The sequence below is a fragment of the Polistes dominula genome, unplaced genomic scaffold (assembly GCF_049000335.1).
Source record: "Polistes dominula isolate Pdom_NZ unplaced genomic scaffold, Pdom_raw_medaka contig_12, whole genome shotgun sequence".
In the NCBI taxonomy this organism is placed as follows: domain Eukaryota; kingdom Metazoa; phylum Arthropoda; class Insecta; order Hymenoptera; family Vespidae; genus Polistes; species Polistes dominula.
This window is the reverse complement of record NW_028301116.1, coordinates 3,900,442-3,920,708: the sequence shown is the minus strand read 5'-3', so window position 1 is coordinate 3,920,708 and position 20,267 is coordinate 3,900,442. Positions and strand designations below refer to the sequence as shown.

The 20,267-nt window shown below is 26.6% G+C and overlaps 1 protein-coding gene across 1 annotated transcript; it reads right to left on the bottom strand.

The window, feature by feature from the left end:
* Positions 1 to 947: 947 nt before the first annotated feature.
* yrt (erythrocyte membrane protein band 4.1-like yurt) lies at positions 948 to 7,851 on the bottom strand. Its single transcript, XM_015323788.2, has 7 exons — positions 7,359 to 7,851; positions 7,118 to 7,265; positions 6,857 to 7,033; positions 6,084 to 6,776; positions 5,564 to 6,000; positions 4,793 to 5,284; positions 948 to 4,591 (listed from the first exon to the last, which is right to left on the bottom strand). Exons 1-7 carry the CDS (start codon positions 7,509 to 7,511, stop codon positions 4,460 to 4,462), a joined length of 2,232 nt encoding a protein of 743 aa, XP_015179274.1. The 5' UTR covers positions 7,512 to 7,851; the 3' UTR covers positions 948 to 4,459.
* Positions 7,852 to 20,267: the final 12,416 nt, after the last annotated feature.

Here is a 20,267-nt window from a genome sequence, read left to right as displayed (position 1 = left end):
ATATATATATATATATTTAAATACATATACAAATATATATATATATATATATATATATATATATATATATATATGTATAAATTTGAAGATATAAAAAACAAACAATATTGAAATAAAATAAATCATTAGATATAAATTGAATTGAAACAATTATAAAAATAATTAACAATTAACACATCGTACGGTTAATAAAATAATAATAATAGCATAACTAGTTAAAAGCGAAGAGACGTAAAAAATATTATACACACATATATATACAATATTTATATATATATATATATCATTAGTAAATATGTATCATAATATATACACACACATATATATATATATATATTATATGATAAATATATATATATATATCATGTATACATATATATATATATATATCATTTTAATAAAACTAAAGATGCCTACTTAATGATTATTTATATAACTAAAAAAATTACTTAAACAATTGTCACAATATGCTATCTTTTGTTATTATTTTAATGTAATTTAGTATCATATAGTTAATATTTAAATGAATGATTATAGAAGAATTTTGGCCTATAGAATTGAATATGCGCTGATTTAAAAATTTAGAATTTTCTAAGACATTTTTCGAGTGATTATTTTTGCATATCTCTTAATAAAAATTGTTGTAACGCTGTTTTTAGCGATTTTTTATATGTTTTGTCGAGACGAAATGTTCAATTATCGAGTTATTATGTTTAAAGATTAGATTAAAAAAAATAAATAAATAAATAAATAAAAAAGAAGAAAAGAAATTTTTTTAAATCAATAACAATTAAGTAAAAAGATGAAATGAAACAAAGACATTACATTTTTTACATTTACCAACTACAAATTATTTTTGTTACGTGTAAGCAGCCCCTGCAAAATAATAAATAATTTTAATTGATTAGACATATAGATATTTTTTTTGTTTCAAACTAAATTCAATGTTTTACTTCAGTGATACAGTGTTTATTTAAAAAGCAGAAAATTTGTAGATACATTACTTAATAGACAGCATATGACACACATTAGGACGGATTGTATCAGGGTATCAATATTAATAATATTCATAATAATAGTAATAATAATAATGTATGTAAATACATGACAAATATGGAATGTATGTATGTGTTGTATATATAATGTACACATATACATACATATATATGTATATTTATATCAAAATATATAACACAAATTATGGATGACTAAAAACATAAGCAAAAATAATATTAATAAATTACTTGTATTAATGTTATGGATAGATCTATATATATATTGGTACTCTAATGAAATGTGTAGTGTCGTTTAAAATGCTTACATTTACATATTATGCTTTATGGCAGGATTTCCAAAAATGTGGATCACGTAATTAAATTTGAGGACACAGATGTATAAGAAAAACTAAAAAATACTTGGACGCGCAATAACTGAAAATTAATTCAAAGCCAGTTTGACGACACTATATGTAAAGTATGTCTGTGAGTTTATGATATTGAAAGAAAAGATGGTAAAAGAAAATATTTGTTCGAGTCAGCAAATATTTGCTCAACGCAATAGTTGCCAAGTGAAAAAGTCTGAGGAACCCTGCTTTATGGTATTATTATCTAAAATGAAAAAATATAAGATATAATACAAAGAAATAATAAAAATAATTTTCTGCGTTGTGTTATACTATATAACAAGCATAATATGTAAATATGAACTAATGAATGTTTGTCAATAGTTATATAGAAGCATAACAATAGGTAAAATTTATAGAATATATATATATATATATATAAAAATAGAAAATAATTGATGAAAAAAAAGCTTTTACAATAATAATAATAATAATAATAATAATAATAATAATAATAATAATAATATATATGATAAACAATTACTTACATTTATTTATAGTATATTTTAAAGTTCTATGTGTTATGCTTTATATGCAATTATTGACATTTAATATAATAAGTACATCTCTCGGTAAAATATATAAAATAATTCGATCTTATTTTAAAAACAATGTCATTCGTCATGTTCCGTTAAAATAAATACTTATACATTCGATTAATTTTTATTCGATTTTAAATTTTAATTAAGTACGTATTGTTCTAAGGAATTATTATTATTAAGTGGAGAGGAATTAACTATATGGATCAGTTAAATTGAAATATTTTCTAGCTATATCCGTCCATACTTACAAAGTTTTCTGATAGAAAAAATAATTTGTTAATAAAGAAAAATAAAATTAAAAAAATTTAATTTAAGCTAAAATATTCCAAATTTAGAGTTAAATAATTAAAAGTAAGAATATATAACCAATTATATACATTAATTTTTATGAAAATAAAAACGTTACTTTTTCTCTCATTTCAAAATAAAAATCATTTTTTAGTTTTATCAATGAACTATAATGACGAGTGTTGGTTTACAAACTTGACCTATTGATTATTATTTATAAAATTAAAGCGCGTAATAATTTTTAAAATTATTTAATTTACTTGTTAACATGTTCGCTACTGTACAATGAAAAAGAGTTTCCAACCATTGCTTAGGATTTATTTTTCACGTTGATTAAAATGACAATGTGTCACAGATATGTGACACCAGTAGCGAATATGTTAAATCTCAAAATTAACAGATTTATACACATACGTACTATATATTTATATTACTATAATCTCTATATATAAATGCAGTATACATTGTATTAACAAAACAATGTATTACTTTTCACATTCTCGTTGATTTATATATTTTTTTAAAACATAGTAATATATATATATATATATTCTTCGATAATTTATATATTTTTTTTACAAAACACTTTTAATCTAATACACGAAGAATATAATACAGCTTTTCCAGTTTTATTGTGTACAATTTAAAATATTAAGCAATACTGTTTAAGCAGCACTTATTTAATAATTCAGATTGTGCAATATTATTCTTCAAATGTTTACATATTAATTGTAATATTACAATTTGATTAATAATTTATTAATCTGATCGAAATCACAAGGAATGTATTAGAATTTGAATTCATTTATAATACTATTAATCCTTTTAATACAATTGGTGATTATAGTCACTCAATGATATACTTCGGTTTACAATTTTTAAAATTTGAATATCTTAAAATGAATTACATTGTAATACTTCATTTTTTATTTACTATGTGAATTTTTTCACATTGTAACTGGCCTTTACAGTAGAACCTTATTCGTGATATATGTATCTGTATGATGGAAATGTATCAAAAGGATTAATGATTATTTGCTTACATTTATAAATATTTTATATAAAAATGTTTATATATAAAAACTTCTTAAAATGTAATTATCAGTCTTACTTATAATTCCAAATATTTTTAAAAGATACAGGTTTATTAAAAATTTACTTTATTTGTATACTTTAAACAGATGTTTATTATATTGGTCTGTGTCATATGACACTGTAATCAAGTATTATGTAATTATACTTGAAAATGATTATGTTTATAATATTGCACAATCTTACGATGAGTCTTTTCATTCAAAACTTGACTGATTAGAATCATTATTGTTCGTAGTTATAAAAATATTGTCTGTAAGAACTTTTCTTCCTTATATGTATATATATAATATGCATATATATAATATGCAATAACACGATGGCAATATTTTAAATTAATAGTAAAATAATATTTAAATATATATATATATGAAACGGCTGTTATGTATAGTAAATATGTTGTGTTCTAATAAGTAACAGTATACATGGCTCTAAATTATTATTTTTTTTCTTTTGGAAATATATATTTGAAGGTACATATTTACTTATATATCAATCCAGTATATATTATATATACTCAAGAATAAAAGTACTTTTTTTTTAATTTAAAGGCACATCGATATTTATATAAATGCTTGAAGCTTTTTTCTTTATTTGTCTTTTAGTTCTTTATAGTCTTTATATCGAACACAAGCACCATGCTTTTATATCTAGTATAAATGCATATTGAACGCATATTACTGAACCTTAAGGACACTTATTCTTAATATATTATTTACGATTTGTAAGAGTTTAGAATCGTAATACTTAAGAAACGTCAAGTATATTTAAAGTAATATGCAATGTAAATCAGTTATGCATTTATTTGTTAAAAAAAAAAACATTCAAATGCAAAACTTTACTTTCTAGTTTAAAGACCTACGAATACTTATTATTATAAAAAAATAATTTTTATAGTTTTTTCCCCATCGAATATTTTATCACAAATATGTCTTTTTATATACTCGGAGATTATAAATTTATGTCATCTATTTATAGGGGAAAAAATAATAATAAAAAAATAAATGAGACGTAAAAAAAAGATAATAAATAGACTGAAAATAAAAGTCATATTAGTTAGCTGCCGTTGTTTCGTCGAATGTGATAGGAATGTTGCGAGTTAAAATATAAAAAGATAAATAATATGATCATTGATTTATAGTTGTGTTGTTATTACCGTCTTTCTAGTTATGACTGTTTGTTTGCCTGGTGATTGTTCCGTTGTTGCAGTTTGCGACGGATCTGCTACTAACCATGGACTGATATCCGAAACAGCTGGGCTATCATCCTTTACAATAAACAGAATAATAGGTCGTATGATATCATTTATTGATGACGATGATGTCAAAACATATTTTCTTTTTCATAGAAACAATATTACAAAAATGTATGCGTATATATTGCGTAATATATAAAATGAAGCGAACGCACAGCTAGCATTATAAGTCTTAAATGTAATAATTGCAAGCACCAGAGGGATAGTACTAACCTTGTGTGTAATTGTTGTTCTTATTGTTTGAATCTCTTCTGTTTTAACAACTCTTGCTTGAGCTGTTTTATTATCGCTAGTCGTAGTCGTAGTCGTAGTCGTAGGAGTAGTAGGAGTAATAGGAGTAGTAATAATAGCAGCATCTGCTTCATTTTTCTTTTCTACTGTTGGTTGTAATTCTTTAAATGGATTTAATAAGCCCAAAAATGGATTAGAATCTATGAAAGGATTCGTATTCTTTTTGCTTTCATCTTCTGTACTGACTGTGTCAGTAGTAGTTTCAGAGCCTTCGTTAGTCATTACTTCATTCTTACTATCGATGGTAAACGGATTGAATGGATTTTGTGATTGATTTGATTTTGGACTTAATGGTGTTGTTGTTTGTTCTATTTGGCCCCAATTATCCAATGAGAAATGTGTTACAGTTACAGTGGAATCTGCTGCTGGACTTACTTCAGCTCCGCTTACAGAAAGCGTTAATTTGTCTCCACCCTATAGTCAAGAAGAGCAGAAGAAAGCAAACAACTTTATAGCTGAAAGCTGATTATGCGAAACAATACATAGGACATGATTTTCAAGGATTTGATCACTTTGTTGTATACTTTTTGTTATATATATGTACTTTACTGATTTATGTATTTACTCTTGCGAATTTAATTTTTAATATAAGTAGACAAATTCACAATAAAGTCAAATACATAAGCAAGATAAATCCTATAGCAAAATAAAAATAGCATGTTTTTCTAATAGTAAAAATATAATAGAACTTACCACTGAAACGATAGTAGCTGCATCGGAATGTTGACTGTTTTTAACTGTAACTGCAGATGCATCTACAGATGTGATAGATATTAAATTAGAATTTTTTCCCTGCTCGAGAGCTTTTGCTTTCAATATGTTACATTTAAGTGATTCTGGCGGTATAGGAGTACGAGGTGGTAACGATGAAGTACCACCGACCTGATTATTAGGTACTAATTGCACTTGATTAGCTACTTGATTTTCAACAGGCAATGTAGGTTTCATAGGTTCTGATTCTTTTTCAGTATTAACAACAGTTGTTTGATTTCTTGGTTCAAGAGGTTGCTGATCCTTAGCAAGAGATTTTAATAAAGAATCTACCAAAGGTGACGACGCTCCTTGAACACTGGACTCTGATGATTTTGTACTAGTGTGACTTGATTGACGTTGCAGAGGTTCTTCTTCAGCTACAAAATTATAATTTATCATTATAACCTATTCTGAGGTTCGACAATAATAATAATTTAAAAAATATATATTTATTACTGACTTGTAGGCGGTGGCTGTATCTGTTCAACTTGTTGGCGTTGACGTTCTCGTAGAACATGACTCTGTCGACGCGCATATCTTTGACTCGGTCGGCGTTCAAACTGAACAGTACGACGAGCACGATTCAATTGAGTAGTTTGGAATTCTGTTTTTCCACTGTAACGAAAACGTGAACCCATGCGAAAGAAATTTTGACGCCCACTTGTACCTTTGACTGGAGCACGTAAACGAAAAAAAGCATGATGTTCAACTGCACATTTCCACAAATGTTTACATGCCTTCTCATTGACTAGTCTAAAAACAAACGTATGTTCCTGTTCCCTTCCTTCGTCATCTTCTTCTACCACTACCAAAGTTAACTTTTTCTTCTTGAAATCCAAACGACCTATTTTAGGCCAAAAGAATAAACCTATTTTCTGCATTCCTTCAAAAACGAGTATACCAGTTGGTGTTAAACCTAACGAATATTCACAAGCATCTTTTCCAAGAACCGTGTGCATGTCAACTCCGTACATGTCCAACCATTTTGCTTTACTGAGATAAGCCGATTCTGCTTGCGCTGGACTGAGACCTGAACATTTGGCATATTCTTCTAATATTTCTAATTCCATCTGTTCTGTTTGCCCTGGGACAAATCTGAATTCTGATACGGTTGCTGCACTATGCATTGTTGGATCATAATCACCTAGTTCAGCTAAAATAAATGTGTCTACCATTATCCACAAGCATATTCCTACTATTAAATGTTACAAATCTGATATTAGAAATACTTACATTGAAGAGCCAAGGCAGCTAATTGAACGGCCACTTGATGCGGACAATGAAGTTTACCTTCTAATACATCATGTTTTAATTGTAAAAAGAATTGGTATCGAGTTAATTCTTCACGTAATGTGTTAGGCTCCGAGGAATAAAACTTTACTTTAAGTCGTAGTGTATATGGTGGTCCAACTGTATAACAAAACAAAATACAGGTTATGATAATACAATTTGATAAAAAATATACATCAAAGAATTTCAAATAACAGTGCTTACTTTTGACTTGTTTCTTTATTGGTTTAGTTGGATCCAACCAATGTTGAACATTATTGCTGTCTGTATATTGCAATCCAAAATAATCTTTTTCAATCAAATCTAAACTATAAAAAACCTGTTCGTACAAATCACTAGCCAGTGCTTTTTTCTATAAAAATAAATGTATAAACGTATAGACGTAAATATAATTTCACTTATTTAAATATAAAAATATAAATATAAATATAAATAAATAAAGTACCGATAATTCGATAGGCAAGTCAGTACCATCTAATAAAACAACTCTACATTGCACAACATTTTTATTGCTAAGTAACCTCTGATTTTTAATCTGGGACGAGTTGTTTTGCCCAGTAACACTACGACCTCGTCGTCTTGAAAGAAATCTCAACATTTTCTTTCTCCTTTGTAATTATTACACTCTCAAAAGAATAATGTAAATATTAATAGTATACCGTATTACAAAATACATTATAAACCGTAATGTATTACGATATGAATTCCGCCCAAGCTACGCTTGGTGGGGTTAATTTCAGCAACACCAGCGTACACTGAAAATTCTTAAATGGCTGCTTTGTAGATAAGTTAGTTTGGCTTATAACGGAACTGCTGGTATGTATATTTTTAGTTAAAGTAAACAAATAAAATAATACGAGGTATATAATATAGTCTGGTAATTCCAATGCACTCACAATACTTATTATTATGTTAAAAAATAAGATTATATTTTTCAAAAAATGTATTGAAAATAATTTCAAATTAATATATATTTTAATATTATAATTATAAATTATATATATTAATTTATATTAAAAAGTCTAAGGAAGTTGTACAAAAAATTACAGTGCAGTGACTTGACCGACTAAGTTTAGATTTCTCGTTTTAATACGAAAGTCTTGCACGTAGTGGCGCTGTACTTTGATTTGTCCCGCGAATTATAAAAATATTATGAAAGGTGTAATTTGATTGGTCGATTATTTACCGCTAAAAAAACCACGTGGTTATGAAAGATATGAATAAGTAATGATATTTCAATTTTAATAAATTAAAATAAAAAATGTTTAAAAAGAATTAATATTATATTTCTATGCAGACAAATAGCATAAAAATTTTCAATCATTTCATGTACTTTTCAAGAAATAAAATGAAATAATTAAACGATAAATAGTATAGAAATAATTAATAAAAATAAATAATGTTGACTTGATATTCTTGAAATATTACAACGTTCTTTAAAATGTTATAATTGTAATTATCATTAAACTTGAATTTTCTTATAACGGGTCATCGACCAATGCATACATGAAAAACACGTAGATACATATAAGTTGAACGTGCATGCTGTTTGCTGTTCATCCAGTCATTGTATCCGGCATAGGCTAATCGTTATTACATATGCACGCTACATTAAGGCAGGTCGCTGATGCATGTCGAGGAAGAGAAGGGCTCGGAAAAAAAAAGAATTAAAAAAAAAAGGACAGACAGAGACAGAGAGATAGATGGATAGATAAATAGAGAAAGGGAGAGAAAGAAAAAGAGAAAGAGGGAGATGTCTAATGAAATTCGTCTTTTCATTGATCCTCCCTCTCTTTTTCTCTCTTTCTTTCATACACGCACATACACACATACCAAAACTTTTCCTTTTATTCCTTTTTTACATAACGCGGTACTCGAAACGAATTTTTTGTGTAAAATCGAGATCTTCATGGTTGTCGCCCCCAGGCATATTTGAGAATCAGCGTTTTCTAATCTCTCTTACATTTTCCATCTCTCTCTCTCTCTCTCTCTCTCGCTCTCTCTATTTCACTCTCACCTTTCTTTTTTCTTTTATCTTTTTTTTTATCGTTCACTACTCGTTCACGAATCCGCGATTCACGCGCGTCTTGTTAACTTCCGTTCGTACCTTTGAATGCAGTCTAAATCGATTATCGTAGCCATTGTCGTTGGAATCCATTGTCGTACGAGACGAATCAACAACGTAGGACAATACGTAAGCCTTCGTGCACGGACTAATTAGTTTTCCTTGTCAACCGAGAGTGATCTTTAGCTAGGCTATAATATACACATATTTAATATTTATATTCATATTTTCTCTTATTTAATATTTCATGTAGAATCATCAAATATTTCCTACCTACATACATATTTTTCATAGATTTTAAGATTAAATTTATTTATAATTAAACAGACATAAATTTTTACTAATTAAGAACCCAAAAGAATAAATAATATTCCTTTCATCCTATAGTTATGCGTTTAAAATTCAAATCATCCAACTTTCTCTAATTTTGTGTTTAAATCACTGACATAAGAAATGACAATTATACGGATTAAAAAATTGTGAATCATTGGTATAATTTTTTATAAAAAACAAATCATTACTTTCATAATCTTTACGATGACACTAATATTTATTTTATTTATCGTTTATTTCTTCGATTTTATTTCTCTCATGATAAAAATTGTTAATTTCAAGAATAATGCGGTTCATTCGAAGAAATGTTTATGTATATGTTATTACGAATAATTTTCCTCGTCATGCTTCTAACGAATGTAACGATTATTATTATTATTTCAAATCGATCCTTTTTTTTTCTTCTTCTTCTTCTATAAACGTTTATTCGGCTTTACGAGTCATGCGATACGTTGCTGTTCAACTGCCCAGTAAGCCGAAGTGATTAAAAGTGGATAAAGCTCTTTGTGCTGATGTTTAAATATATATATACATACATTTATGTGTAAAAAAAAGAGAAAGAGAGGGAGAGAAAGAGTTGTTTCTTTCGATAACGAATCAGATATCCCTACCACTCTATTCCAACTCAGCAATATCTCGATAGGATCGATCGAATTTCTCTCATTTTATAACAAACTGATGCATTTATTCACTACCAGTTCAAATTATTCGTCCACTTTACAATTTTTCTATCATATGATAGAAAGTTGTTTAATTAACTAATGTTCTATCAATTTGTACTCGTTAGTAAATAAAAGTCATTAAATTATATAAGATGGTAAAAAAATTAGCAATGTAAGAAATTAAATATATAGAAAATTATTTAATTTTCTATGTATTCTATATTATTTTTATTATTTTTATATATTATATTTTCAATATAAAATATTTTCTATAATATATTTATTTTTATTATTATTTATTTTGATTTTTATACTAGTATATTTTATATATACTAACAAGGGGATTGCAAGGTCTTGCCTTCACGGATTTTGTTCAAATTTTGTAGAATAATAGATTTTGCTTCCCTGTTTACAAATTTCAAAAATAATATCCATACAATATTAAAAAATAATATTCATACAATATTAAAAAAAAATATTCATGCAATATTAAAAAATAATATTCATACAATATTCAAAAATAATATTCATTTAATATTCAAAAATAATATTAAAATTTTTTGTATATTATTTTTTTTTATTATTTTTATATATTATATTTTCTATATAATATATTTTCTATAATATATTTATTTTTATTATTATTTATTTTGATTTTTATATTAGTATAAAATATACTATATAATATTATATAGCATTTATTAATATATATTATTAGTATACTATATAATATTATTAGTATATATTCATATACTTTGAATTTTTTATTTTTGAAAAGGTGTTTTTGTTTAATTATTAAATAATTATTTATGAATATTCGAATATTTTGTTTTACGAACTCGTGTATTACTAGTAACACAGATTAAAATCTACAATATTAATTGATGTAATTTTCTATTGAAATTATAGTGTGTATAATATCGTGTTTTTTGATCAAGAGAATAATCATCTCTTACACGTTTATCGATAGTTGGTACGTGTAACATCATACTTATTAGCACATCTACTTTTAAACGACTAGGTAAGCACAAAGAAAAGGATAAATCATTCAGAAAGGCAGGTGAATCATGCTCTTGCTATCTTTTCTTTTTTTCTCTTTTCTTTCTCTCTGTCATTCTGGTAACAATGATCGCGACTGTTATAAATTACTAATCAAATATATACGTAGACGTGTATTTTTATTATTGTTAAATAATTCATAAATAACATAAAAATGTTTAAATATTTATATTTATAATTTATTACGATCCCCCTGTAAAAAAATACAAAGTATTTGCAATTTTTACAGTTTCTTTTTTTCCTATTATCGATAAATATAAAATTAAAACATTCTTTATACTAATTTATTAAACATTGCATATAAACAAACACATAAATTATTTGCAATTTTTAAAATCGACAGTACGAAATTTAGGATAATGTTATCATGACATAAAAATGAATGAAACATATCATCAAACTTTGGTCAACATTTTTCTTTTTCTTTCAAAAAAATTTCAATATCTTCCTCAAAAAACCCCCCAAAAAATAAAAAAACACAGGGAGAAGAAATTACTCACTCGTTCAGTTTCACCCTCACTCGAATTCGAATCCCAAACGGGGAATATTTCGAACGTGATAATGGTTCAATCTCGTCTACAAAAAACAAACAAACAAACAAAAAAAATTATAAAAAACAATGGGTAGGGTGGGGAAAAAAAGGGGTAGAAATAAATCACGAAAGCAGCAGCGTCAGAAGGGGGTAGATTGTCGGAATATCGACAAGGTTCCTTTCAAAGAGGATTTCCTATTTTTTGCCTATTTTTATTTTACCCCAACCCCTCATACTTTTTTTTCTAACGCTTTTTATCCAAACTTTCTCTCTCTTTCTCTCTTTTGGATAGGAGAATTGCGAGAGATTGACGTTGAAAGCTCTCTTTCGCGAAGAGAGAGAGATCAAAAATACTGACAGACACCCGAAGAGGATCGAAAAATCGTTCGGAGGAGTAGCAGAGGAAGAAGCTAGAGAAAGGTTCATGTTTGTGTCGGAGAAAGGGAAGAGCTTTGAGTGGAGAAGGAAGAGGAGGAGAGGGAATGAAATAGAAAGAGAAGGAGGAAGAGAGAGGAATAGGGAAGAGGAAGAGGAGGAGGAGGAGGAGGGGGGAGGAACGGGCCAGCTGACTGTCAGAAGGGGAACGACGCAGAGCGAAACTGTTTCAGGCAGTTTGCCTTTGACGGTTGAAGAACGTTGAGCTTTTCGAGGTTTTACGCGGTACTATTTATCGGTTCGATTCGATTTGAAGATTTTGTGTTTGACAAATCCCGCCAAAATTTTGTCACTTTCTCTTTTTTTTTCTCATATTCAAGGTTGAACGTTTTATTCAATTTATGCTAACATAAGTGTAACGTGTGTCAGAAATTTCATGGGGAATTTTTGATAAACAATTGACAGTATTTTGTTAATTTATTTTTTATTATTTATTTATTAATATTATTTAATAATATATTTATTGAAATTTTATTTATATATTGTTAATTTATTATTGTTTGAGAAAAAAGGAAAGTTTATATTTGGTTTTGTGTTTAATGTATTTCAAAGATTAAGTTTAGAGGTGTTTTTGGGTTTGGTTTTTGGGTTTGAATTGTTACGGGATATTGATTTTTGTTTCTGATTCAAAGATTTATTGTACTATTGTATTTTTTTCAAAAGTATTTTTCAAACGATTCATCTTGAAAAGATTTGTCGAAGGAGTTTCTTTGAAAGTTACGTTTTCCAACTCGATATTTCATCTTCCTAACCGTTGTGAATCATGCCGGGAGACTTCTTGATTCGATGCAAGGTAAATAAACATGTTACATTGTAAACACGTATATAGGATTGGAATCTTATCTTTTCTATTATTTTTATTTGGAAATATTACTATTATTTAGCTCGTGGTAATTAAAGTTCTCTAATTCGACGAACGATTAAGATTTTTATTTCGAGATTTGTAATTACTGTAATTTATTTTCTATCTTTTTTTTCAATGATATCGATGGTTCACCTTAACAGGGTGTTGCAAAAAAATATTATTATTATACTTTGAAAATTCAAAACCCTTGCAACATTTTGAAAATATTGAAACAACATTAATAATCCTTTAGAACATTGTGTGATAATATTTTTTTTTTACGACACCGTGTATTTCTCATATTTAATAAAAAAAAAGTAAATGTAAAAACTAGATAACAAATATCATAGATAATATTTGATATATATATTTCTAAATGATTTCTTTTGATCGAAGTCTACGCCATTGCATATATCCGCTATTTTACGATGGTCAAGACTTCGTTTCGTAAATATTTGTCACACGATTATCGTCATGATAGAGTTGTAATACCGAGAACATTATCGTTATTATACAATGAACTATTATGAGATCTAACGTGCAATCGTTACGAAGAAGAAATATAATAAGAATAAGAAAAAAAAAAAAAAGAAATGAATACAAACAGGTATTATATTGCAAATGTACAATATTTACTTTTTTCTTCAAATGAAAGAACAAATTAATATTCTTTACAATTAATAATTCTTTTTAGAATAATCAATAGTTCTGACAAATAATAGGTCATATGATCATTCGAAAATATAAACTAAATTATAATAATAGAAAAGATTGTCTATCTTTGCAATATTCTTAATTTTATTTCATTACAATTATTTTCTTTATATAAATTAATATAAAAAATAATATATATAATATAAAATAAAATAAAATAATATAAAATACTATAAAAAATAATTTATATAATATAAATAATAATACAAAAAATAATGTATACATACAATAAAAAATAATATAATATATAAAATAATATAAAAAAATAAATATGTATAATAAAAAATAATAAAATACATAAAATAATATAAAGAAATAAAACTTATGGGGTATAATTTTAAGGATAAATAAAATATTAAAACAATTCGAGTAAAATATTCGAAACTATCCTTTTTTAATTTATTTTTTTCTGGAAACATAAAAAAAAGATCGAGAAAATGATTTTCAAGAGATTTTCAAGAGATCTCATCGAAGAAAGAAAACAAAATAATCCTCGTGGAAATTGTTCAGATTAAATAGATATTCCTATATATATATATATATATATATATATGTGTGTATATGTATATAGGATAAAAACAAAGCCGAGTGCAACGACACGAATCGATTAGAACGAAAAAAGTCTTTTCTATACGGAACGAAAGACTCCTCCTCGTTGGTTGTTTCCGTAGGGACGCTCACCTTGCGGAACTTGCACGTTTAATGCGATCCCGTGCCATATTATCTCACGATCTCTCACGTTTTTTTTTTATTTTTCAATGTTTTTTTTTTTCTACAGAACGCCCGATTACTTTACCTGGAGATCTCGAGATAACATTCTCATTTTCATTCCCCCTTCTCTCTTTCTCTTTCTTTCTCTCTTTTTCTTTCACTGTCAGTTAAAATACGTTAAAAGTTTTTTAAACGAACGATTTTTATCATCGAGGAAGTCATTCTTTTTATACTTTGTTTTTTTTTTATTATTTCAATAGGAAAATAATTTATTATATTAATTAATGAGAAGGCATTGGTGTAATCAATTACTTTTTTTTTTTGTAAGAAGAAAACATTTATAGAAATGTGATAATATTTGTTTCAATTTGAATTATACAAATTTTTGTATAAAAAAGAAAGAGGAAAATAAAAATGAGGAAATGATTTGACGTTGATAATGTGATTTCTTAGTTGAATTATTTTTATCTACGTTTCAATTTTATAATTCAAATATATATTTTTATTTTTATATTAATTATTTCAAAGTGAAATCAAAAATAAAATTATTTTCCTATAGAAACCTTTTTTTTTCATTCTAATCATTTTCTTGCCAATATTTAATTATGTTCCTTTTTATTATTAAAAGCATCGAATTATTATAAAACATTTCAATTAATGTACAATATATTTAATTGTTTTTACTGATCAAATTAATTCAATATTCAAATATAAAAAATAGAAAAAAATATATAAATATAATAGAATTCTAATTGAAACAAAAATAAAAATAAAAATGTTTTATAATTACAATTTCACGAAAGATGAGACATTATAAAATAGATACAAAAAAAAGGATAGATGATAGTTTATCACGGTGGTTATATCTGCCGTGGTTACTTTCGCTTCCAGGATGCGAATTAATCGTCCAACAAATAAAAGGAAAATTGACACGAGGATTTAAAACTATGGGGGTAACGTACACGTAAAATCTAACGCGGATGAAATCGAGCCGCAACACTGGAAGAATTTTTGTTCATTGCCTCGAGTTTCGCGGTTTCCTTTGTTGACCAATAATAATAATAATAATAATAATAATAATCAACGCAAAAAAAAGAAATTATAGGGAAAGACAAAGAAAAAAAAAAGTTTGCCAACGTGAAAGTGATATCAGAATTTGCCGTGCAATGCTTCTCTTCTCTCGACTTCAACGAGTCGATTTATTCGGTTAAGTATACTTAAGTACTATGAGTACAATAAGTGAAGAAGAACGTTTTCAAAGTGGATCTCGAACGGTACGTAAACCCGTCAAATAATAAAATTCGTTCGTTTTAAATCGTCATAACAGGTGGAAGAGAGAGAAAATAAAATGAGTGACGAGAAGACAGATTTTTATTGTATAGATTTCTTTTTTTTTTTTTTTTTAATTCGTTCCATAAAATAAGATGGAGTACCGAAATGTTAAAAAGAGATAATTTTAAATATCCGATGAAAATATTGTCATAATGTGTTCAAATATATTGGGTTGGCAAGAAAGTAATTTCGGTTTTCTAGTGTGAAATAAAACTCAATTGTTTCTAAACTAACAGCTGTAAACAAAATTACATGAAAATTATTTCTGTAGCAACCTAAAAGTTTCAACTACCAAACCTTAAAAGAAAAAAATTCTAACATTAACAAAAGAATAACGAAACTATGGAGGGTCGAAACAATCATAACTTTATCTATTGGTGCAAGCCAAAATTACTTTCTTGCTAACCCAATACCATACTTGAAGATTAATCATCAATTATATCTTATTATTTTATTTCTTGATATTACTGAACAAAAATATACGTCTTATCTTGTTTTAATTATTAGATTATATATTTTCTACTTAACTTTCATTTCAATTACTTTGATTCATCTATAACATTAATAATAATGATTAATCATAACGATAAGAATGATAAAAATAAATGCAGAAATCTGATCTGTTTTTAAATCATTACTAATGAAAGGAAAATTATACTTCGAAAGTTAGACAAGTATGAAATTACTTTTTGAAAGTAATTTCTTAAGGTGTTAAATGTATTCTTAAGAAACTGAAATCCTTTTATTAAAAGTTCGACAGTTTTCTTGAATCGAAATAGCTCAGAGGCTTAACAGATAGTTTTTTAACAAGGACAGGACCTTACCAAAGACGTTTTTCATAAACGGAAAAAATTCTATTGATTTAATGGATAATTAAATTATTAAATAATAATATTCTTTTCTAACTTCCTGTTTAAATAAAAATTATAATTAATTTGTATTTTTCTTTTAATGCAAGTATAATTTTTCAGATTATTGTTTAATGATTTAATTATTAGAGCATAATATTCTGCAATCAGAGCAAACTGGATTCTACATATTCATGGCTTTATGATTAATAAGTAGGTCATCCATTCGAGTCGTCCCAATCGAATTCCATCGATTTCCGAATCCGATTGCGTGAGTTTCATGCGAGAATAACGATGTATGTGTATTCTCTATACAAGAGGAAGAAGTTGCTTCTATAGAGTCACGCAATGTATATGTTTTGCCCTTTTCTATATAAAATTTCTATACAGGAATAATTTTCTTTCACCGTTACATAAAACATATATATATATATTTTTTTTTTATATGTATCTTTTTTAATTATAAATTATAATGATCTTATATCTTTATCTAGATTTCTAACATGAATAAAAATGTATTTGATTCATAAATTATTTTTGTACATTTTTTTTAGTTTATAATAAAGTATTCAAAAGTTTTATCAATTAAGTAAGAAATATTCTATGATGTTAATCTTCAGGGAATTCTCTCACGATAATGTTTCCACGAAAGTTTTCTCTTTTACGAATTGAACCACAAGAGACACACTAGGTACGAGTATTACCTACCTGTAATATGTGGATACTTTGAAAAAGTTTTTAGAAAAAGGGTTCCGAAACTCTTTCCAACCCTCTCTCTCTCTTTTTAACCTAGTTCAAAAATTATTTATAGCAAAAAAAATAATTTTACTTATAACTTATATATTATATATTTATATTATTTATTATGTAAATAAAATATAATTTTATTTATATAATAAATTCATTAAATATATTTATATTTTATTATTATATAAAATTATAAATATATATTATATTTTAATATGTTAAAATTATAATATATATCATTATTATATTTTTATATTATTATCATATAAAATATATTATTTATAATATATTTATAATTTTATTTTAACATACGAGTCAATTTGTATGTTTTTTTAAGCGAAAATAGAAACCAAAAATAAATAAAAAAATTCTTTACATTTGAATCTGTTTTTCAAGATTTCAAACTTTTATTATTTTAATCTAACTTATGTCAAATCTAAAAGGGACACGTTATCTCCTTTATTTCATGCGGTTGACAAATATATAAGTAGAAAAAGAAGAAGAAGAAGTAGAAGAAGAAGAGGAGGAAAGTAACTAAACGTAGTGGTAATGCCTTGTTGCGGTTTTGGCCTAATTTTTAAGTGACGACTTACGGTACGATGGTGTAAGGTCAACCGGAACTTATATCTCATAAAATGGCTCGGTGGATGTGTGACTAACGAGTCAACCGTGCTCTTCGCCAATGTCACGTTAAGAAATATTTTTGTCATATTTAGGTGGTCATCGTTCATATCCAATTTTCCTTTAACAAACCATTGACGTTATATCTCAAATTAAACTACCTGTATTTCTTTATTCTTTTATTCTTTTTTTTCTATAACGTATTTACGTCACGGAATCTCGACTTTAAAGTGCTCTATGAGACCGGGAAATTAAGTTGCAAGGACTTTGTGTATATAAGTATGTGTCTGTGTGTGTTTTGTAGTAGAGAGTGCGTGCATTTGTAGTTCTATTTTGTAGACCAACGACGATTTAACCTAATCGAGACTTAGGTATATATGTTAGATGTAATTGGTATGTAAGAACATGATTTTCAATTATTTTTAACAATAAATTAAACGATTGTTCTATAAAATCTATTTTTCTAGTTCAGAATTTCTTTTACATTTCTATTTAAGTAAGTTAACAAATTAAAATAGGATATATTATATCTTATAATAAAATAAAATTTGACATAACATATAAAATATTACAAGATTTATGATTATTTAATTATATCATTTAAATAATTAATTAATAATTAATAATAATTAAAATATTTAATAAATAAAATTAATGTGAAAATTGTTTCTTATAAGATATCATATTGAATAATTATTTTCTTATACATATTATTTTATAATTTGTTATCGAATATATATACATCTTATACAAGAATATTTATACATATACACGCACATATAGATTTATATAAATACACGTATAATCGAGAAGAAGGTTTGACGAAGCGTATATACGTGCGTACGAAGCAGAGGGGGCTTCTGCTCAGAGGTTTCCTGTCTTCGTCCGGGATATGACGATATCCCCCCTGCTTGGGTCAGTGGCGTAGGCAATGAGAAAAAAAAGTCTAACTTTCTTTAACGATGTCTTATCTATCATTAGAATCAACGAAATTCACGAAATCCTACCATTTTCTTTTCATTTTTATTTTTACCATTTCCAAATTTGTAAACCAACATTTAAGACGAATAAAAACAAGAAAAACCAACAACAATAATTGTAAAAAAAACAAAAAAACATAACAGGTATTTCAAATAAAGTGACGATAAGTTTTATTTAACTTCTTAGACACTACGAGCTATTATAGGGACTTTCGCGGATGTCATCTTAGATTATGAGGCGTCACCATAGTGGCTTTTGCGGATGACATATTTTAAAATATATTATAATAGATAATAATATTATTAATTATTAAAGTAAATTGTTAAAGTTAAAATATATGCAATATATTTTACAGAAAAATTATAATATTTAATCATTAAATTCAAATCATTGTCTGTTGAACCCTGCCGTATAAAGAAACAGCTTTGCGCAAAATTTAGCAATCACTAAGAGGTTAATTAATTGAAAATAATCATAAAACTATCGGAAGTAAGATTGCAATATCTTATCCTATGCAATTAAATGCAATTAAAAAGAAAAAAAGAAAAGAAATGAACAAGCTTGAGATATAATAATCGTGTAAGATTTTATTCTTCACGAGGAAGTTACACAATAGCGTGTTGTTACCTTGCGATTATCCGTGCAACGTAACTGTGCAACTGTGTGTTCTGTAAAAAAAGGAAAAAAAAGAAAAGAAAGAAAGAAAGTAAGAAAGAGACTTTTCTTGTCTAAAGTAGAAGAACTCGGGGGTCCCAAAGAAGTGTAACTTGAGAGTTTAATGTGTCTAGGAGAGTTTCTGTTGAAAATAGGAAAGAAGCTCGTTAAATTGATCGCTTGAAAAATGTCGGATAAAAAAGCAACCAACCATCATCAAATCTTTCCTGGAAAGATCTTCTTACTTTCTACGTATTATAAATATGTGTGTGTATGTGTGTTTATTTCTAAGTTTTCATAGAAAGCTCGAAATACGGGGTATTGGCGAATGTGATTCGTCCGATGAGAAAATGGGGTCAACCTTTTTCTACCCTTTTTCTTTTTTTACGTCGAATTCACCCCTTTATCCCTCATCCCGCATCCCTTATAGTCACCGAACCAAAGCGTATTTTCGTTTTCTTTATCGTCAAGAAACTTATCAAGAAAATCGAAGGAGTAACAACGAGTAGTTCTTATCTCGAAAAGAAAATTTTTCTCTTTTTTGTGATTTTCTATTTCTCTCTCTCTCTCTCCCTCTTTTATTATCTCTATTTCTTTTTTACAACAAAGCAACTAAGGGAAACGGCACTCTTCGAGATTCTTTTCGGTGAAAAGTAGAATACAGTACGTACGGTAGCTTCTTGTATTCCAATAGTCATTTTCCAAACGTTTGATCGTAGGATAAAGAAACTGTTTTGAAACTGAAATAGTTTAGAAAGAGAGAAAGAGAGAATTATGAAATAAATTTTTTTGGGCTATTTTCAAAAATTGGACATC